General features: G+C 41.3%; 1 protein-coding gene across 2 annotated transcripts; it reads right to left on the minus strand.

Annotated features, from left to right (window-relative positions):
- Positions 1 to 2,571: 2,571 nt before the first annotated feature.
- On the minus strand, positions 2,572 to 15,928 carry VPS26C (VPS26 endosomal protein sorting factor C). 2 transcript variants are annotated; one of them, XM_072398292.1, is made up of 8 exons: positions 15,780 to 15,928; positions 12,620 to 12,763; positions 11,289 to 11,438; positions 10,137 to 10,217; positions 9,159 to 9,233; positions 4,828 to 4,978; positions 3,435 to 3,587; positions 2,572 to 3,328 (listed from the first exon to the last, which is right to left on the minus strand). In XM_072398292.1, exons 1-8 carry the CDS (start codon positions 15,897 to 15,899, stop codon positions 3,246 to 3,248), a joined length of 957 nt encoding a protein of 318 aa, XP_072254393.1. In that variant the 5' UTR covers positions 15,900 to 15,928; the 3' UTR covers positions 2,572 to 3,245. The 2 variants fall into 2 exon arrangements, with proteins under 2 accessions (XP_072254393.1, XP_072254392.1); XM_072398291.1 differs by lacking the exon at positions 15,780 to 15,928 and adding an exon at positions 15,479 to 15,656.
- Between the last annotated feature and the right edge of the window lie 7,010 nt (positions 15,929 to 22,938).

Below are 22,938 nucleotides of genomic sequence, written 5' to 3' on the forward strand. Positions count from 1 at the left end.
GAGACTGGCACCATGCTGCACCTATTTTGTTCCTGCCCTGTAATTCCTCCCCTTACAGGTACAAGGTCATACATCTTATGCAAAAGTGAACCACTCACCAAATCCCCGCTGACCTTGGCTTCTTCCTCCTACATCACAACACCCTGTCAAGTAAATCCATTCTTTGACATCTCAATACTTCTGCCAACTCCTGTACACCCACCTATGGAAATCTGCCTTCCCCTAACTGTTGGGCTTTGACTTTCTAAAGTGAATTAGATAATGCTAATGGAAGATCTCACTGCTAGCTCCATGGGTACCTTGCAAAAAATTTAGTAATACCTAAGGATGCTGAATTCAAGTGCCACGTGGAGCCCGATACATAAATGCACTTTGTTTCCCGGGTACTTGCTATGTTCGCAGACACGGATTACAGCAATGTGGACTTTGTGTTAGTTCAGACTTCCTATGGGACCCCGGAGAGGTCCTTAAAGCTGTAATACTATTTCTTTTTACTTGGATAACATATATTGTTTATGGCTACATTATGAACCTTTGATTACATTCCATGCCGACAATGTTTCCATTCTCCTTTTGCCCGTTACCCTTTCCCTTGTAATGTTTGTATACTGTTGTTTATTCTGTATGAAAATTCTTAAAAAAGAATGGTTAAAAAAAGGGGGGAACCCAGAAGCCTTGCAGCAGCAAAGGAGGTTGGGCAGATCGGGTTCTGGGCAGAACGACATATTCCAGGCATAGACAATTGGCAGGAAGGTTTCCTTAGTATATGGACCTGGGGGAGTGGGGTCCATAATCTTCGGTTTCCAGGAACCGTGCAACATGTGATGCAAACCACCATGTGACAACACATTTCTCCCTCAACACATTTACTACTGGCTGAGAAACTCTAAGCACCATCAAGCCGATAACGGCTATCACAGGGCAACGTTACAAAATCTGTGAAGCTTTTCCAGACACATGGGTTGTCTGTCACCTAAATGGGAACATGATTCTTTACAATTGCCTGACACTTCAGGTTTCTACTTGCAGCATCTATTATTACACAGTATCTAGACACTGACTTGTACTTTTTATAGCATTTTACAAAAGTATAATATCAAATTTCAGTGAATAAAGAAAATATGAATATCATCATAACATATTCATCTGTGATTCCAATGATGCTTAAGGCTAGGAAGTCAATTTATAATAAGACAAGGTAGGGGGACTTTGCCCATTAGGACTAATCTTCTCTAGGGCAGATTTGTGCCCTTTTTATTCTGTTTGAGGGATCACTGGCTGCCCACTCTCTGATTAGGACTTTTGTGCATAGGGTTTTCCCTAAATAGTTCCTCAATCCAGTCCCAAATTTGGTTTGAATTTAGTTCTTCCACTGCTTCCAAATTCCTAATCTCAATCTTTGTTACTCTCTCCAGCTCTGGTTCATCAAAAGGCGAATATTCTCTATTCTCTTGACTGTTCAAATTGTTCTGTTCAAGAAGCCATTGCTACTTTCCAGAAGAATAATTTGTTTGCCATTCTTGATGGGCCCAGGGGTGGTCCTGTGGCTTCTTTTTTTTACTAACTTTAGGTGGCTTAGATATACTTTTATTTCAGCTTTTTGATTTTAGGGATCAGGTTCACTTTTAAGGTTCATTGTGCTAGGCCTGTGAGTACCCCTTGGGCTCCTCAGCATCTTCACCCAGATTTGGCCCTGGTCTTCCATTGCCTTTCTCTGATATGATACGAGCTTTGGGTTTGTGTTTATGGTCATTATTTGTAAAATAATAATCTTCCTAATGATGCCTGACAAGGACTGTGGAGGCTCCGATTCATTGATCAGCTCTCAGTTAAGTGAAATATTACTACCGTGTTTCCCCGATTTTAAGACATCCCCATTAAATAAGCCACCCCCCATTTTTGAAAAAATAATTAAAATAAGACACTCACCCGTGAATAAGACATGCTCTGAGATCCGATCCTGTGTGTGTTTCCTTGATGCTGGCTGCAGCACGTGCAGAGTGAAACTGAAAGTAACAAGCCGCCATTCTGCACCAGGAAGCAAGCTGCTGATCCCTGCCCTAACGGAGATCCCTACACTTAATTACCGGTAAGTGAACAGAAGGGGACAATCAATGGCATAGAGTGATCAGAAGGGGACAATCATTGCACAGAGTGATCAGAAGGGGACATGTACTGTAGTCTTCTTCATGGAAAAATAAGACATCCCCTGAAAATAAGACCTAGGGCATATTTTGGCATTTCAAAAAATACAAGACAGTGCCTTATAATCGGGCAAACGGTATTGTTATTATCATTAGTTGCATTATCTTTGGTTTTACTAAAGAAATGCAACATATTCACAGGTAAGGTCATACTTACCTGAAAGAGCAACTGAGAAATAAACAGATAAAATAAAACAATCGGAGGATAATCGGTACTCGCGGAGAGGGGTGATTTGTAAACAATACGGCTCAGCGACGTTTGCCTCATACAATTTAAGACTACACTGATGTTACGCTGCGCCTCCCTTGTTTTTACATCTCTGGTACAGTTCATGAATTTAGTGCAATATAAAGGCGAAAACTGTCATTCAGAATATAAGAATTTATTAGAATATTATTTTTGTTTTATTATTAATAAAACATAAAAATTGCAAATAATGTCAAAACTTTTCTGCGGACCACTGGTTGCCGACCGCTGTTTTAGAGAGGTTTCTCATGCCAACAATTCCTCTCAGTATGAAGCATGCAGCTGCACGGGGCGATAATGCTGCATGGAATTCACTCACTAGAGCATTCAGCATTGTCACCCTAATAAAGGAGGGTCCTTCTACTGTAAGATCGTCAGGAATTTATTACAGTAAAAAAAACACAATGGAGCTAAGTTAAAGATTGAATTCATTCACTTTCAATATCATAAAATGTACTTTATGGCAACTTTAAAGGGACAAACAAAAAAATTTCTTAGAGTGTTGTGAGTGAAATGAATGGTAATTCAGACGTCCCTTAGATTTCTGAATGGTGCTTATAAAAATCCTGCCAATGCTGGTCCCTAGAAGATGATTAACATTTGTGCGTTTAGTTCTATTATTGGGTTTATATGCACAAGAATAATATCAAAGTCAGGTTCCAAAAGTGCTTTGTAACTGATTCTTCTACTGCAGGATTTTAGGTTGTTAAGATTGTTCGAGAGATTCTGCAATGATCAGTTTGTTGCAATCTCATGCACAGGTGACTGGTGGATGGAGGTGGCAGATGCCAATGTCACACTCGACACAACTTTAGTGGAAAATTCTCTGTAATGAGATGGTCATCCTGGAGAACGACGACCACATTCACCTCAAATTCTGTCAAGAGGAATAAAATTTATTTGGCTTAGCACAATACAAATATCAGTTCATATCAATGTACCCCAGTTATCACCCCCCTGCAATGTAGAAGAGGATACTTTACCTATTTTGAAGTTGGTGGTTTCCAGGGTTGGGCAGGTGAACAGTCTGGGGAATACCATATAGATGGGTATTGCGAGACCTCTGCATACATCGCCCTCTGCTATCTGAATGTTTTGGATCTCTGTGGCATCTCTGGCATAGCCCTCTGCACAGCCTAAGAGGGGAAGAAAAACAAATTGTTGTAATAATAGTGGAAACAATGCATTGTAACATGTAGCGGAGCTGCAACCTGTGCACTGTTATCTTCACTTTGCTCCTTGGCAGAAATCACTTCTGTGCACTGATATTTCATAGATTTGTATTGGGTTGTCCTAAATGCAGAAGCTGCACCCCAAAAAGGTCTCATGCAAGTCAATCAATGTTCAATATGTAGGTGGGGACTCCTGTTGAAGGGGATGCAAAAAGCATGCAGCTCTGCAAAAAAAAAAAAGGGCAGCACAGTGGCTCAGAGGTTAGCACTTCGGCCTTTGCAGCTCTGGGTCCCAGGGTAAAATGTAGGCCAGCACACTACCTGCATGGAGTTTGCAAGTTCTCCCCGTGTTTGTGTGGGTTTCCTCTGGGTACTCTGGTTTCCTCCCACATTCCAAAAACATGCAGTTAGGTTAATTTGCTTCCCCCAAATTGACCTTAGACTGTATTAAATGACATATATGACATATGACTATGGTAGGGATATTGGACTGTAAACCACTTTGAGGGACAGCTAGTGACATGACTATGGACTTTGTACAGCGCTGCATAATATGCCAGCGCTATATAAATACTGTGTAATAATAATCCAAGGTGGGCAAATTAAAGAATTTTAAAAGGACAGTACAGTTGCCCTTTAAAAGGAATCCACCATGATGGAAGCTGTCACTGCTGAACTATATTGGAAAGTCTAGGCTATGGGGCTGTCGTTTTTATCATTGTATCATGACCCAGACACTGCATATAAGGCGTCCCACCCTAAATATTTCCAGTTCTGTGGTCTTCTTTGACTGATGGTACTGAATGGACATATAACAGTTACGTCCTAGAATAAGAAAGTCATATATAGCAGTGTTCAAGCCTGAGATTTTTTTTAATCCGCGTGGGAAGAAATAGTAGGCGGGTGGCAGCCCCTGTATTGTGATCCAACTCATCAGTAACCACCCAAAAACAGAAAAACAGGCAGGTGGTTACTAAAAAGTGCTGGGTGGTACACCCGACTAAAAAGGGCCGTGGAGAACACTGCCCAGGTATATATTCATTGGAATTTTCCAGCTTGTCCGTGTTGACAGGGCCACAGAACATCTAAGTGCCAAGGTACAGCTATTCTCATCTGGAATAGCCAAAAAACATGGAGAAAAAATTCTACTTGCAGGACCTCAATCCCACGACAAAGGAATGACAGAGCCACACTGCAAACTCACCGCAGGTCTCAACTCGTACTAGCTGCAGCTCGATACTCTTGATGGCTACTTCAGATGTCTCTACGGTCAGCTCCCCCGTCAGAGGCTGTGTAATGAGGCAATTGGTGGAATCCAGGTGACCACGGATTAGAAACCTCGGCAGAGAGACCCTCTGGTAAACAAGAGCAGCAAGATAACAAGAGATTGAAATATATAAATGATGTTGAAATGGCGGCTTTATAGTGGGTCATACTTACATAATAGGACAGGTTGAAAAAAAGACATAACTCCATCAAGTTCAACCATTAGGGAAATAAACATATTCCAGATATAAAACCCTATAAGACATAGTTGGTCCAGAGGAAGGCAAAAAAACCCTGGTACAATTTGCTACAACAGGGGATAAAATTCCTTCCTGATTCCATGAGGCAATTGGATGTTCCCTGGATCAGCATTCTCTGTTATCTTTACTTTAAATCCTTATCCCCAGTTATATTCTGTGCTTCTGGAAGTCACACAGCTTTTTCTTAAAGCAATCTATAGAACTTGCTGAAACTACTTTCTGAGGGAGCCGATTCCACATTTTCACAGACCTTACAGTGAAGAATCCCTTCCTTATCCGGAGCTTAAACTTCCTAAGTTTAAGTTTTCTGTTATAAGGTGACAGTGAAGTGTCCCTGTCATGCACATTGTGGATGTTTATTATTATTAAACAGGATTTATATAGCGCCAACATTATACATAGCGCTGTACATTAAACAGGGGTTGCAAATGACAGACAGGTTTGCTGGATCACCCAGCTTCACTGATGAAAGTGTATCTTCTCCAGCCTTGAAGAGCTTTAATTAATCAGCACCTATACCTCTAAGAAAAAAAATTTGCTATGGTAGTATACTACCATGCTGGAGCAGTGATTAGTAGAGGCCTCCTTTAAAAAGTTCTAAAAGTACATTGCCAATTTAAACACTGTGGCTCATATTACACATCAATAAATATTTCATTGGTAATGTCAAAATTTTCCCAGCAGCCCACACAGATTGGCGTGTATTATAAACTGGCACCTTAAGGTGTACAGTACAGTTTGTTCCAATTTACCGTAATTCTACTTCAATTAGAAAGGAGCCAAATGCCTCACATTGTGCCGCTCTGTATATTAGGATCGTTTGGAAGGTTCACGCTGTACTGGAGGGGTCTAGGCACAAACTTATTTTGCTTTTCTCTGCAGCTTCTCAAAAGCAGTGGTGTGGCCAGATTAATGATCCTCAGAGTCACACGGCGTCAGTATTCACCCTGGTGTCAGTATTCACCCTAAATTAGCATCTGGGGGAAGTGACAGGCGGCACATTACTGACACAGGAAGGGGGAAATCCTGGGGGGGCAATGACATCATTAACAAATATTTCTCTAAGCTGCAGTAAAAACAGACGGTGAACACTCACAGGGCTGCCAAAAAGCCCATCATGTTCCAGGCTGCAGATCGGTTTCGGATTATGAATTAGCTAAGGAACTCACAATATTTTTTTTAGGAAGAACTACGTCCTTTTGTACTGCTCCTGTCACAGGACAGAAGGAGATGGACAGTAAACAAGAGCAGCTGCTTCTAACAATGGCCTCAACACGAGATCTTCGTATGTCAGAACTGTCCTCATCTTCCTATGGTAGTCAAACTTTAGATTATTATTACCTGGTATTCATACAGCGCTGACATATTACGCGGCGCTGTACAAAGTCCATAGTCATGTCACTAATGGAGCTCACAATCTAACTGTCCCACCATAGTCATTATCACCATCTAAGGTCATCTTGGGGGGGGAAGCCAACTTACCTAGCTGCATGTTTTGGAATGTGGGAGCAAACCGGAGTACCCGGAGGAAACTCACGCAACATGGGAAGAACCTGCAAACTCCATGCAATCTTTAGATTTCAAAATTCATTGGGCGGGATTTATTAAAGCGCTCCAAGGCTGGAGAGGATACACTTTCAGTAAAGCTGAAGTGAGATCAGTGAAGCTGGGTGATTTAGCAAACATGGAATGGATCTGGTCCAGGATTGCAAACACTGGCTAACAAATAGCAAATAACTTTTTTAAAAATGCATTCCTGGTTTGCTGATCACCCAGCTTCCCTTTTCAGGCTTGGATAGCTTTAATAAATTAGACCCACTGCCAAGGACGGGACTGTACCTGATTATCGAGAAATAGCAATTCTTCATGTGGACAACGGACACCTAAAGAGGTGAAACAGGACCTCAAGGCATTTAAAATAAATGACTGAATGACCCAATCAGATTTCTCCTTAAATGTGAAGAAGCAGCCCAAAGCCTCCTGGGATACGTGACAAAACACTGCTCCACCATTCATACCTCGATAATATAACATATACATAATTTATACCTTGTATAAAGGAGTTATCTACCCTTTTATATAAAGAAAACATTTTGGTGATAAGGTCCACTATAAAACCTGTATCCTGCCACCAGTGATGTGCAGCAATGTACTTCTGATTCCTGCTTTTTCCTTATTGTACCAGGGTTTTTTTCTTTTTTACCTTCCTCTATGTCCATAGGGTTTAATATCTGGGTTATGTTTATTTCCCTAGTGGTTGAACTTTAAAATAGAGTTATGTCTTTTTTTCAACCCAACTATGAAAATTCATGGCAGGATCATAAGGTATTTTAATGAAAGCTGCAAAAAGAAAGGGATAGAAGTATTTTGAAAATATATTTGGATTGGGTTTTTTAATTTGTCCCCGAGATCACCCAGCACCCGCAAGGGAACCGGAAATGTGCCGGGTATCCTGGCAAAGCTTTGCAGCAATCATTCAGGTAAGAATATTTATTTCAGGGTCATGGTCTTTTCTATCCTGCACTAAACACGTGTCTAAATGCAAATGTTTAATGAAGAACTTTTCTTTCTACATTAAGGTGCAGAATAGGGTTCCCCAGCACTAGCCACTTGTCACAATTCTGCATTTGGTGGAAGGGTGAGCAGTGAAACAAAGGCAGACTGTTTATCGTACTCAAATTCAGGTTCTGTTCTCAGATTGCCGCTGTGCCGCCCTGTGTGTGTAGTCTGTAGCTGGCTGCTGCATATCAATGTACACACGACCACTCTATCCAGGGCAGTAGGGAAACGGCACAAAACAAAGCCGGCATTTATTCTGTTACTCTGCAATTTATTCCTGGAGAAGGTGAAGAAAAGAAGGCATTGCCAGGTCATTACTCTGCAGTGAACAGAGCTGTCATTTTCTTATGATGATATCGCTAACTACAGACGCTGCAACACTCTGGCAGCATAGCACAGTAGCAGTCTGACATAACTATATCCGCATTTTTAAGGCTACAACTACTTTTCTTCACTCTGTAGCAGACTGAGCGACAATGGCAGCATTTACAATGGTATTCAGAAAAGGAAAATACTTTGATTTAAGGTGTTGATTTTGTGGAGGAAAGAAATCCAAACCTTTTCAGTTGGTTAATAGAACTCGAATAGATTGGGTGTGACTGGAGGTGCACAAAGTTTAGGAGAATTTCCAGGACTTTAGTGATAAGAGAAAGAGACAAAGGGTTTTATTAGGGGCTATTTATCCTATTTTGCAAACACAAACAATAAATCTTATTTCCAATCCTCTTTCAAAAAGTAACAAACAATTGTTTTTTAGGCTACGTACACAGGTCAGATGACTCTCGTACGATAAAAGCCCCAGGCTGATATCGGACGAGAATCTAGTGTGCGTACAGCACTCGTGAAAAAGAGAGCGCGCAGCGGGGTACTGCTCCGTTGTTCTCCCCTCTCCCTTCTCCATAGAGCAGAAAAGTGCTGTATGTACAGAGCTCGTTCATGCATCGTGCAGTCTTTTGTAGTTGGAAAGGATCGTGAAAGATACTTCCACAATTATTGCACATGTGTACTCAGCGGCTTACTTTTTGAAAAAGAATTGCAAATTACACTTATTGTTTGTGTTTGCAAAATTAATAGCCCAAAAAAACATTTGTCTCTCATATTCATCAAGATAGGTTGCAATGTATAGACGTTGGTTATGTTAACTAATAACTGACCATAAGGAACATGACCATAACTGACTATAGGAACATGACCATACCCAATTAGTTTTATTATTCCACTTAGAATAGCTGCAGCATGCAGGGTGAAGCTACAGGAAGACAAGTACGACCTTGCTGACTCCTCTCCCCCACTGCTGCAGTAGGGGAGCCCCAAGAAGAAAAAAAAATGTAATTATCTTTATATAGGAGCCATGTATATTCTACATTTTCCTATGTTTTAAAGAGAATGATTTTATACTGGAGTTCAGCTTTAATTATCTGCTAAAAAGATGTCTGTGAAAAACACTCACCTCTTTAACATTCTGCAATGTTTCAGGTGTGATTGTAAAATCCACTGGGCTTGGGGTCAGCTTTGTATTCTGAGGCTGCAGAGATAGAAATAAGATTACAAACATTAAAATCCAATTACTCCAACCATAGTATAACTATTCAAGGCCCCTGTAATTTTACAGTGTTGGTCCCCCCCTCCTCCCCCAACCTAATATTATTATTACACTGTATTTATATAGCGCCATCATATTACGCAGCGCAGTACAAAGTCCATAGGTATGTCACTAGCTGTTCCTCAAAGTGGCTCACAATCTAATGTCCTTACTATAGTCATATGTCACTATGTCATTTGTCATTGGGGGGAATCCAATTAACCTAACTGAATGTTCTTCAAATACTTTGGTTCGAGTTTGTTATGTTTTGTTATTGTCACTTTCTGAGTGACAATCCTTACTCAATAAAGTCTAACTTTTATTTAATTTGTGATTTAAAATTGTTTAATATATGGATGTTATATAAGCACCAACCTTGTAACCCTTCCCTTATTTACAAAAATTATTAAAAATTATTTAAACACAATCCAATTACTCCAAGCTTGGCCATACAAGGCCCGATCAACACATGTGATGTAAAAGATTCAGCCAACAAATAACTAGTAGGACCATTTTATTGTTTTTGTTTTTTAACAAATAAATTGCAAAAATAAAACAAATGATTATGTGAAGAGTACTTAATTCACATAGCTTTTTTTATAGGTTTCATGTTGTGTGCTTAAAATGAACATATGACCCGGTGTCAACAGCCAATAAACAAGCACAATCATAGCACATAGTACAAGCCTTAGGACAGACAATTAGATTTTCACCTGCGTTTTAAGTACATTTAGTATTATATTAACCAACACTCATACTGATTTCTGTACAATCCTAGCAGCAGACTCCATATTCTTACTGTCCCATCTATATCCAGCGTTGGTGATTCCTCTGAATGGCACTTACCTGGGAGTGAATGATAAACTCACACGTTTTTGTTAAGTCTTTCGCCAGCAGGGACCTCTTCATATCACAGCGCAGGGTGTACTGGAGAGAAACACAAAACATTCCAATTATCTCATATTATCTATGACAGAATATACAGGTTTTGTGTTACAATAATTCCCAACTGTTCTAAATTTGCTCTCACTTTTTTTCCTCAGTGATATGTATGAGAATTAAGAAATGTCCGCATCACAATCAGTTTTAATCTCTGTGTGCTTTGTGAGATCTGTGAAGTATTATTATTATTATTATTATTAATATTATTAATAAACAGGATTTGTTTAGTGCCAGCATATTACACCGCGCTGTACATTAAATAGGGACTGATTAAATGACAGACACAGACAGTGACACAGGAGGAGGAGAGGACCCTGCCCCAAAGAGCTTACAATCCAGGAGGACGGGGAAGTAGCAAACAATAGGAGGCAGATCAAGAGAGTAACTTTGCCTCTATGCAGAGTTTTTTTTTGGTTAATACAGTCTAGTAGGTGCTACTCTCTCTGCCCTCGTGTAGGACGATTGGTCTTGTGTCTTACCCCTCCTATATCTCTCTGCATGATGACCGGTCTTGTATCTTACCCCCACCTGTAGTTCTCTGCATGATGACCGGTCTCGTATCCTACCCCCTCCTGTACTTTCTGCATGATAACCGGTCTTGTATCTTACCCCCACCAGTAGTTCTCTGCATGATGACCGGTCTTGTATACTACCCCTTCCTGTAGTTTTCTCCAGGTTGTATGTAGTGGGTTTACCAGTTGGGTACTTCACACAACTTTGCTCTCTGCACATCATAGTAATGAGGTCACCACTTTTTTCACATGGTAAAAACTGGATTTGCAAAGGCATTTGATGCACACTAAGTGGATTTATATCTTTCGTGCTACTGTGTAAATGTAACAACTTTTTAGATCCAGCCATTCAAGTGGCTTCACAGCCCAGCAGTAATAATAAGAACTGAGTGGTGCCAAGAAGTATGTAATCCTGCATGCCTTGCTACTCTTCAAATATGAATAGGCCATGTGCTTCCTTGCTGGGAGTTAAAGGGTTCTATGTAAATAACAAATATTTAGAAGCGCCCTACAACACAGAAAAAAAAAAAAGCCATCCGCTCACCTGGATGTTGACAAACACTCCGTGATACGTCTCATACAGAACCTTATTGGTCTTCATTATCAGGGGGAATTCGAAAGGAATTTCTGTTTTACCACTGGGAAGTTTTCCCGGCTTCACCATTTCTACAGTACTGCTGATGATTTGAATTGGCTGAAATAAACAAATCAATATCACATAAAATTGCTTAATGGTAAAAAACAGAGATTAAAAAATTCTCTACAAAAAAACCAAAGACTAATGTTTACAAAAATTCCAGGAAAAAAATTCAAAAAAAGAGCTTTTAGAACTGGTGAGCCAGTCAGACACTTTTACTGGGTCCGGGAAAATGTCTAAAAAAAAAGCTCTAAAAAATGAAAATGTTCTTTATATAAAATATTTCCTATCCATGCAACAGACTTTGCAAGCCAGATAGGGCTTTTTCTTCAAGTGGAACTAAAAGTACAAATAAACAAATTACACTTACCTTTAATTCTGCAAATCTCTTAATAGCACTGGCCCCACGTCGTCCTAGAATTCCTCTGCATCCTAGTGCAGAAGAAGCCCCCCTTAGTGGGAAAAAATGCCCCTTCTGCGCATGCTGGAGATCAGACATGTGTAGAGGGAACACCCAGAGCCTCCCGGGATGTGTGACGTAGGTATCCCGGGAGGCTTTACACTCCTATTCAGTCTTGATCACTGCTAACAGCAACCAGGATGTCTCCATACTTGCAATGGAAACTTAAAGACCAACTTTGGGCAGTAATACTTTCCACCGCAAGATACATTGTTCTCTTCAGTCTCTTTAGGAAAGGCACACCGCCCAGCACTCATTAATAACCATCTGCTTAGATTGGGCTTTGTATACAATGACACTGATTTATTAAATCTCTCCAAGGCTGGAGAAAATACACTTTCATCAGAGAAGTTTGTTTTTAAATAAAAAGTTAAAAGTTAAATAAAAACTGGACTCTCTAAGGTAATGGGCATAAGAAACTGTTGCTCCAACAGGGGAATGAAATCCTTCCTGATTCTCTGAGGCACTCCGATGTTCCCCAGATCAGCAGTCTCTGCTATCTTTACTTTAAAGCTTTAATCCCCAGTTATTTTCTGTGCTTCGAGAAATCATCCAGCTTTTTCTTAAAGCAATCTATAGAACTTGCTGAAACTCCTTCCTGAGGGAGCCGATTCCTTATTTTCACAGACCTTACAGTGAAGAATCCCTTCCTTATCCAGAGCTTAAACTTCTTTTCCTCCAGATGCAAAGAGCGCCCCCTTGTGCTTTGTTGGACTGGGAACAATCTGTGAGTGCAAGGCATCAAGTGGAGTATAACAGCGTCACAATGTTAACTCACCTTCACCGAATTGTAGAAGGCTTCAAACACACCAACACTTTTTGCGCTAAGCTGCAGATTAACAGAACCCTCCATGGTCAGGGTGATGCCTTGATGCTGAACGGTGTCCTTACTCATCACCACCACCACTCCAGACAAGACTTCCTAGAAAGAGAAGAAAGGTCAGACATTTCCACATAACTATACTATGATACAAGACAGTGCTCAACCATGAAGTTTTTTTAAGCTGGGTGGGAAGATATTGTAGGCCGGTGGCAGCCCCTGTATTGTGACCCAACTTTTAGGTAATTACCAAAAAACAGCAGGGTGGTTACTGAAAAGTGCCGGGAGGTGTGCCCAGCTAAAAGGGCCTGGGGAGAACATTGCTAGAACTGGACATCACAGTAAGTGATTTTTTTTCTGAAACATTCTAAAGCTGAACTCCAGGCAGGCAAATAATAAAAGGTTTTACCAGCCACTGAATTGTGGGATAATTTTTTTAATGTACAGAACCCCATCTGTCAACACTTGCACAGTATTTGCAGCGCTGCAGTGCGGAGCCTTCAGGGTGCCGCAAAGAACATTCTAATACAAGACGGGAGGCCGGTCACATGACTGACCAGGGTTCTCCCCAGGCCCTTTTAGCTGGGCGCACCACCCGGCAATTTTCAGCACCCACCCGGCTGTTTTTGGGTGGTTACTGAAGAGTTTGGTCACAATACAGGGGCTGCCACCCGCCTACAATTTCTTCCCACCCAGCATAAAACAATTTCTGGGTTGAGCACTGCTGACATTACATAACTGGGCTTTGCTCTTCCTGTAGTTTTTTTCTCATTCATAAATAGTTATTTGCATGCATCAGAGTCCCATATATGCAAACTGGAAGAAGGAACTAAGAAATATAGACTGCCCTGGATAAAGTTCAAGATTGGGGGAAAGGGTTAGGCAAGGTAAAGCAAAATATAATGTGATCACACATAAATGCAAAGAAGCAAATGGTTGGTGTGTGATGTTGGGGTGAGGGGTTAGAACTCTACTAGGCACCTTTAAAATACCATCAAATCACCCTCAAAACTCCCATGTAGTGTACCTTTTTTTTTTATTACCTTTACCCTCTCTTCTAAACTGATTTGTATTATTTTTGTTATCAGTTCCTCTCTGCCACTGCTGACAGCACAAAAAAACTACAAACCTCAGCTGTATCATATAGTCGCTGCTTTGTGACTCCAATAAGTCTAAGTATAGTAGAAATAGACAACATACTAACAGAATAGTAAACTTCAGCATGGACAGGTAATGTCTGAGCCCACACAGCACTGCCTCTCACACACTGTATCAGCACAAAGGGATATATTTGCCCGGATATGCTGCATTTACATACAGACCAGTTTAGGAATAATCCATATGTAGAGCAAAGACTAAATGATTGACAGGGCAGATGGGGGCAGGATAGCACAGATGGAGAGACCTGTGCTGGATAATTCTGGCAGTCCATCAGACACAAAATGAGGGGCTAATGCTAGTTGCATTGTTACATGTGTTATGATTATCTTTTTCCTGCCCTATCTGGGATTTTCTTTACAAACTATAGGCTATAGACTTATTTTAGTGGTGAATGCACCAGATCTGAAGGACCTCAGACAAATGTGCCCTCACCTACTTATAAGACTTCAACAGCATCTGCTGAGTTTACCTAAAAAACAGGAACACTTGGGGCAAGAAGAGATTACTTCGGAATTGGGGTATTTGTTTTCATATTATCACCCGATTGTGTTTTATTTGGCATTATTGTTGTATATTTAGACTTTTGATAGTAGGATGTGCTTCTAATTTTTAACATATTCAGGGCAGATAAATAGAGAGATTTGTAAGACTACATACACACGTCCGAGGATTCTCGTCCGATTATCACCTCAGGGCTGAGTGTGTACAGCGCTAGTCATTTTGTCGTTCCGTCCTGGCAGATACACGAAAGATGAATGATCGTAATGGAAGTGAAGGAGCGAGAGCAAAGCGGGGTGTCTGTATTGGTCTGTCATTTGCAATCCCTATTTAATGTACTGCGCTGCACAATATGTTGGCGCTATATAAATCCTGTTTATTAATAATATCTCCATAGATGGGAAGTCTTCTGACAGGGCAGAAATTCATGAGAAGTCTCCCCAAAAGGTCATTTTTAGTAAGAGGGGGAAGCATAGAACTTCCGACAATGTTTTTACTTTTATCTGTCTGTGTGAAAACCACCCCTCACCCCCATATCCTGCATCTCTCTGTGCCTGGAAGTCACATAAATAACAAAAACTCTGCTTTATTCATAACTAAAACATATAACCTGGCTGGAGTTCAGCTTTTATAAATTCAGTGAAATTAATTCCAGGTGAATCAAAAAGAAGATGAACAGCAAATTATAGTTCATTCTTTTTCATTAGCAGCCTAGTGGTATAAAAGTCTATTACTGCCTCCATGCCGTAGATCAGTGGTTGCCAACTGGTGATCCGCAAGAAAATTTTGGGGGTCTGTGGCTCTGGCCAGCACACCCCCAAGCAGGGTCAGGAAAGGATCCCGCTGGGGGGACAAACCAGCCAGAGCCGCGGACCTTGTCCCCCATACAAAACCCAGGCTCAGGGAAGTGGGCGAGTTGTGTCCCTGGACACAGGTTCAGATCTACGATGGGAGTGAGCGGGGTCGTGTATTCATGACGTCACTCTGCGGGAAGCTTCTCTCCCTTTGAGTAATACCCGGCTCCCTGCGCATGCCCAGTCCAAAGCCGGTATTTTTAGTGGACCGCCGGTCCAAAAAGGTTGGCAACCACTGCTCTATATGGAAGCAGTTGTCTCTCTGCAGAGATGCAACAAATCTCCTACATAGCAAAGCTCTTACCCTCTGCCGACTGGACAGCTCTGCCTTTGACTTGGGGCACATCAGGCTTTTGCAGAGAGGCCGCTGCTTCCATATAGAATGTGTTCCTCTCTGCTGCATGCTAGATTGTAAGCTCTTTGGAGCAGGGTCCTCTCCTCCTCCTGTGTCACCGTCTGTCATTTCCAACCCCTATTTGTTGTACAGCGCTGCATAATATGTCAGCGCTATATAAAAGCTGTTTAATAATAATTTATATGAAATTCCAGGGGAACATTTACACAACCATTATTATTATATGATCAGAGCACACCCTTCATCTTACCCCCTCCCTGTAGACTTTATTAGCCCTCTTGATCTTGATATCCAGCACAGTCCCCATCTCTTCTTTCTGCCCAGTGTGCCTCCTAAGGAAGAAGAAAGTCACATGACTAGCTGCGCACATGATCACGTGGACTCACTCCTCCAAACCCAGCCCGCCACTCCATCAACCAGCTTTATTGAGAGACCCTGGTGATCAAAACAGCTCACGTGGATCCGCCCACCCTGGTTACCGTGACGACAGGGAGTGGGCGGTGACGTGGCGCTGGTGGCGCAGTTAAATTAGAAATGCGCGGGAGAGAGGGGTGTCCCGATCTGACTCATGACAGGGATTACCACACGCTGGTCAGCGGCCCTGCTGATCATTGTCCCGTGATGGCAGGAAAAATTAATTTCTGAGGAAAGATTGTGTTTTCATACAGCTGCCATTAATGGTTAGGGAAGGAAGAGAACTCCCCCCTCAGGCTGTGTACTGGCGGCGCATACAAAGCACAGCGAGCCCCATAGATGGGTCAGGGCTGACTGACGTAGAATGCAGCCGTGTGACGCACGTTTATTATTCCCCAGACTGGCTTTGCTTTTTTTTCCTCCCCCTCTTGCTAATGATGCAAGCAGGTGAGTAACACGGGCACAGCAGCCCTCCCGCTGTCTCCATGGCGCTCTCCGGCCTGTTACCTCACAACAGCGCCCGTGGTGAAGCGGCTACACGCAGCCAACTTGTGAGGTAACAGGCAAAACTAAGGAGGCCCCGTGCGGCGCCCGCTCAGAGCGAGCTGAAAGCCTATTGGTTTAGAACATACGAGCTGCAGAGCTGATTGGACAAGCCGGTCGTAGGAGGGCGCGGCTTGCTCAAAGTCCTCCCGCTTGTTGTAGAGCTCGCGTTGGACAGATTAACTCTTCTTCTGCTGGAGCAAAGTGAGTGCTGGCTCTTCACATAAACAGACTGCCTTAAAGGGCCAGTACGCCTGAAATAGATACAAGGGCTGAGGAAAGTGCCAGCACCATTGGAGGAATATAGCTATTTCATATTTAGAAGCTGTGCCTTAATATTACATGTAATGGAACAAAAATATAAACATTAAATACAGAAGGTAAATATATGAACTGCAAAGTTGTGGCTGTTAGGTATTCCCATTCTAGGCCTTGCTCTGTTATACTGAATGTTGCTTTAAAGAGGAACTAAACTGAAAAATACCACAAAAAAAATACACACCCTCAATCCTGCAGGGCAGTCCAATCCCTCCAGCAGTGTCTTGCATTGGGTCGTCCCGGAGCTGGTGCACCGCCATCTTCTCCCTGGTTCGCCATCCTACGTCGCACAACCCAGGTGGGAGATAGGGTGAAAAAAAACTTGCCCTGCGTGAGATCGGCAATTTTTTTTTGTGCATCCATTGAATCCAATACAAAATAATTAGAAATTCCCGCCACGCTTCCTTTGCATGTACCGCCATTACTGGAAACTCCCGGGGGACAGATCCGACGAAGAGGACGGGAACAGACGGGCAGACGAGCAACACTTGCTCAGGTTACCACTCAGAAGGTTTATAGTCTTAGGTCAATAAACCTGAGCAAGGGAATCGGGCGTTGTGACTATTTATATAATGCAGCAAAGTATCTACACCTGGGTCACTGGACTTTCTAAACCACATGGCGGGTAAATGTCCTTCAGATTTCAGGGTGACCAGACTGTGGTAAATGGGAGATTAAATGCCCTGGTATCAGTGGGTGGTTTGTTCCCTCATGATTGGTGGTATTGTCAGTAATAGTGTCCAATCATGGGTATTAATGGGCGGAATGGTGCCCCATCAGTGGTATCACTAAAAGGAATAGTGTCCCATCAATTGGAGGAATAATGCCTCATCCTTGGTATTAATGGAAGAAATGGTAACCCATTATTGGAATCAACTAGAAGAATGATGCCTCGTCATTGCTATGATTGGAAGGAATAACGTTCCATTAAAGGAAGGAATTGTGCCCCATCAGTGGTATTAATGGGAGGAAGGATGACCTGTAATTGGAGGGAATTGTGTCCCAATATTGGTATTAAAGAGAAAAATTGTACTCCATCAGTGGCTTCAATGGGAGGAATGATGCCTCATCATTGGAAGAAATAGGTTCTTACCTTTGGAATCAATTAGAAGAACAATGCCATTAGTATCCTTGGAAGGAATAGTATCCTATCATTGGTATCAACGAGAGGAATGGTACACATCAATGGTATCAATGGAAGGGATTAAATCTTGTCATTGGTTTCATTAGAAGGAATGATGCCTCATTATTGGTATTATTGGGAGGAACAGTACCCCATCAGTAATATCAATGGAAGGAATGATGCCTCGTTATTGGTATCATTGGAAGGAATAGTGTCCCATCAATAGAAGGAATTGTGTCCCATCAGTGGTATTATTAGGGAAATGGTGCCTTATTAGTGGTATCAATAGGAGGAATGTTGCCTTGTCATTCGTCTTTAGGTATCATTAGAAGGAATGGTGCTCCATCATTGGTAATATTAGGAGGAATGAGGCATCATTATTGGTATAATTGAAAGGAGTAGCGTCCCATCAATGAAAGGAATCGTGCCCCATCAGTGGTATAAATAGGAGGAAGGATGCCTCATCATTGGTATCATTCAAAGGAATGGTGCCCCAGCAATGGTATCAATGGGAGGAATGATACATCATTAATGGTATCATTAGAAGGAATAGTGTCCCATCAAAGAAAGGAATTGTGCCCCATTAGTGGAATTAATGGGAGGAATGATGACTTGTCATTGGTATCATTGGAAGGAATATGCTTTATCAGTGGTATCAATGGGGGGAAGGATGCCTCATCATTGGAATCATTGGAGGGAATAGTGTCCAATCATTGGTTTTAATTGGCAAAATGGTGCATTATATGTGGTATCAATGGGAGGAATCATGCCTTGTCACTCATCATTAAGTATCAAAGTATCTAGGAGATAATGATGCTCTGTCATTGATATTAATGAGAGGAATGACTCCACCAGTGTATCAATGGGAGGAATGATGCCTCATCATTGGATAAAAATAGGTTCTTATCATTGGAATCAATTAGAAGAATGATGTCATTAGTATCATTGGAAGGAATAGTATCCCATCGTTGGTATCAATGAGAGGAATGGTACCACATAAGTGGTATCAATAGGAGGGATTATGCCTTGTGATTGGTTTCGGTAGAAAGAATGATGCCTCATCATTGGTATCAATGCAAGGAATCATGCATCATTATTAGTACCATTGTAATAAATAGTGTCTCATCAGTAGTATCAATGAGAGGAATGATCATTAAAATGAATAGTGTCCCATCATTGGTTTTAATGGGGGAAATGGTACCTTATAAGTGGTATCAATGCGAGGAATCAGGCCATTTATCATTGGGTATCATGATATCATTAGAGGGATTGGTGCGCCATCATAGATAATAATGAGAGGAATAGTACCCCATCAGTGGTATCAATGAAAGGAATGGGGCCTCATTTTTGGTATCATTGAAAGAAATTGTGTCCCATTATTAGTAATAATAGGAGGAATGGTACCCCATCAGTAGTATGATTTGAAGGAATGATGCCTCATAATTGTTATCAAAGGAAGGAATAGTGTCCCATTATTGGTATTAATTAGGGGAAATGGTACCACATCAGTGGTATCATTTGAAAAAAATATGCCACATCCTTGGAAGAAATGGGTTACTATCACTGGAATCAATTAGAAGAATGATGCCATTAGTATTATTGGAAGGAATAGTATCCCATCATTGCTATCAATGAGAGGAATGGTACCACATCATTAGTATCAATGGGAAGGATTATGACTCGTCATTGGTTTCAGTAGAAGGAATTGATACCTCATTATTGGTATCATTGAAATGAATACCATCATTGGAATCATTGAAATGAATACCATCATTGGAATTAATAGGGGAATGGTGCCATATTAGTGGTATCAATGAGAGGAACCATGCCTTGTCATTCATCATTAGGTATCATTAGAGGGAATGGTGCTCCACCATTGATGAGAAAATGTAATGACAGAACAGTAGGCTACTTGCAGCACTGAAAAAGTTTGAGGTATTGTATGAAATTAAAAAATCACTTTCAATAAATATACAAGAATTATAAAAACCATAAAAAAATGGGAGTAACAGAGGTTTAATACACTGTATCCTTCAACAAATTATCCTTTACAAACATGTACCAGGAATCAAAGAGACAGAGAAGTTGGGTTTCTTCCCAGGAGTGTAGGAGTAGTGAGCCCGCTGTGGTCTTCCAACCTTTGCCTGGACAAACACAGCATGCTCACTACTCCTACACTTCATGGACATATAAAAAACCTCCCTATTCGGAGTACCTGTCCTCTCAACTGAAGCTGAATTCAACTACTGGAATCGGAAGACATTCCCTCTATCAACTGATCCACGTTAGGTTTCATCCTTTCATATCCTCTTCCTCTATCAACGTGTAACTTATCCAGACCTCCATTGATATTGATTGTGAAATTCTACCCTTCTTGAACCCTAAGGAGTTTTTTCTTCAACAACCTTAATGAATCTTCCCATGATACATGGGTCAGTGAGCCCCCCAACAATTATTGCGGTCTGAACCCATAAAAAGTACCTCAATATTTCTTTATTTGCGCCTACACCCGACTATTTATTTATATATATTGCATTTTTCTTGATTGGGCATACTATCAACACTTTAATGTAATGGTCTCTATTATCCCCTGAAGAAGCCCACATGGGCAAAATGCGTCGGGAAGAGACCCAACTTCTCTGTCTCTTTGATTCCTGGTACACGTTTGTAAAAACTTGGTTGAAGGATACAGTGTATTAATCTCCATTACTCCGATTTTTTATGGTTTTTATAATTCTTGTATATTTAATAAAAGTGATTTTTTTATTTCATCCAATATCTAAAAGTTTTTCTGTGCCGCAAGTAGCCTACTGTTATGTCCTTACATTTTCTCATAAATTGTCCCTACTCGGACATTAAGGGCTTAGGCACATTAACCAAATTGAGTGATTTATATTAACTTACATCATTATTAGGAGGTTGACAACGCCTATTTGTTCCTAATCTCTCCACCATTGATAATAATGAGAGGAATAGTATCCCATCAATGGTATGAATGGGAGGAACGAGGCCTCGTTATTGGTAGTATTGAAAGGAATAGCGTCCTGTCATTGGAATCAATTGGAGGAATGGTATCCCATCAGTAGAATCAATTGGATGGTATGAATAGTGTCTTATCATTGGTATGAATGTAACAAAAAGTGTCCCATCGTTGGTATCAATAAAAAGAATAGTGTCCCATTATTGGTGTTAGTGTGAGCCAAAGTGTCCCATCACTGGTATTAGCAGGAGGAATGGTCCCTCTTCATTAGTATCAATGGATAATTAAGTAACCCATCATTAGTGCAAGTGGAAGGAATAGTGTTCTTTTACTGGAATCAGTTGGAGGAATAGTGTCCATTATTGGTGGTAGTTGGAAGGATAGAAGCTCGTTACTGGTACCCATTTATAGAATGCCCTTTCCACTGATGACAGATTTCCACCCATGTTTTACACAATGCCCTTTCATTGGTATCAGTATGAGGAAAAATGCTCCATCATTGGTATCAGTTGGAGGGACAATGCCTCGCTTTGGTATTATTGGGGAGAATAGTGCCCGTTACTGGCATCAGTGGAAAAATGCAGTACTATAGCTAATGGCTAGGTACAGACAATATACAAAAACTTAGGATTTAGGACTTTTAGAACAAAATCAATCACCTTATTCATAGCACAAAAAGTTAAAACAATAAAATCTTATTATATAGATAATATATTATCAAACAATATCTTTAAGCCAATTCCTTTCTCACATAGTATATGTGTTCCTCTACGCGTTTCACTAAAGTAACTTCTTCAGGAGAAACACCAATAGCAGTACAGTTTAATCACCAACTTAAGTAACATTATGGGCCTGATTTATTAAAGCTTTCCAGGACTGAAGAGGATACACTTTCATCAGTTAAGCTGGGTGATCCAGCAAACCTGGATCTGGTCCAGAATTCAAAACATTTGCTAGCAAATGACTTTGAAGAAATCCATTCCAGTTTTGCTGTATCACCCAGCTTCACTGATGAAAGCGTATCCTCTTCAGCCTTGGAGAGATTTAATCATTCACATCCAATGGGACTCTCCAAGACTGGAAAAGATACACTATAATGGGAGAACCTGGGTGATTCAGCAAACCAGGAATGGATCTGGTCTGGGATAGAAAACGTATCTCACAAACTTCTTTCTAAACAAGACTTCAAAATATTTTAGATACTGGCAGAGAAGGAAGTTGCTGCTTTTATGGCTGATCAACCCACAATACTGTGATATGATTTTAAGACAAACATATTAGGACAGCATCATCTCTTTCAAGTCTTGATCTCTTTCAAGAAATATGTCGTCTCTCTAACGCTAGGTTCAAACTTCTAAGGTACAAATTATCGCTGCTAGGGCTGGAGGAACATTTACAAAAATTACTGTGATGAGTACATGTTAAAAATGGAAAACTTATTTCACTTCCAATGTTCAAATACAGGAACAGGGAGGCAAATACCCTTCAAAAGAAGCTATCCTCCTCCGCCCTGGGAAGATGGATTCTATAGACTACCCATTCAGAAGCTTCATCCTGGTAAATCTGTTGGCTTCAATGCAAAAAAAAAAAAAAAGTGGGTATATGTATGAAGAAAAAGTGACACATCCCAGCCTTCTGTCCACTATAGCAGTGTTTCACATCTCGGACAGGACACTATCTGCATGGAGTTTGCAGGTCCCCCCTGTGTTTGTGTGGTATGGTTTAGATCAGAGGTGGGCAAACTTTTTCACTCAGGGGCCACAATCTGATCTAAAATTTGGCAGACAGGCTGGGCCAATTGCAGAATGGGTGGGGTTATGTCATCATGATGCTACTGAACGTGACATCATAATGGCATAACCCCGCCCACTCTCCTATCGCAGATCTGAGCCTGCGATGGGAGAGTGGGCGGGTTGTTTTGCCCACTTCCCCAAGCCCAGGATTTGTACAGGGGTGATGATCCGCAGCTCTGGCCGGTGCGGCCCCCCAGCGAGCTCCTTCTCTTGACCCCGCTCGGGGGGGACACCGGCC

Source organism: Pyxicephalus adspersus, chromosome 1 (genome assembly GCF_032062135.1).
Source record: "Pyxicephalus adspersus chromosome 1, UCB_Pads_2.0, whole genome shotgun sequence".
NCBI classification, from domain to species: Eukaryota; Metazoa; Chordata; class Amphibia; order Anura; family Pyxicephalidae; genus Pyxicephalus; species Pyxicephalus adspersus.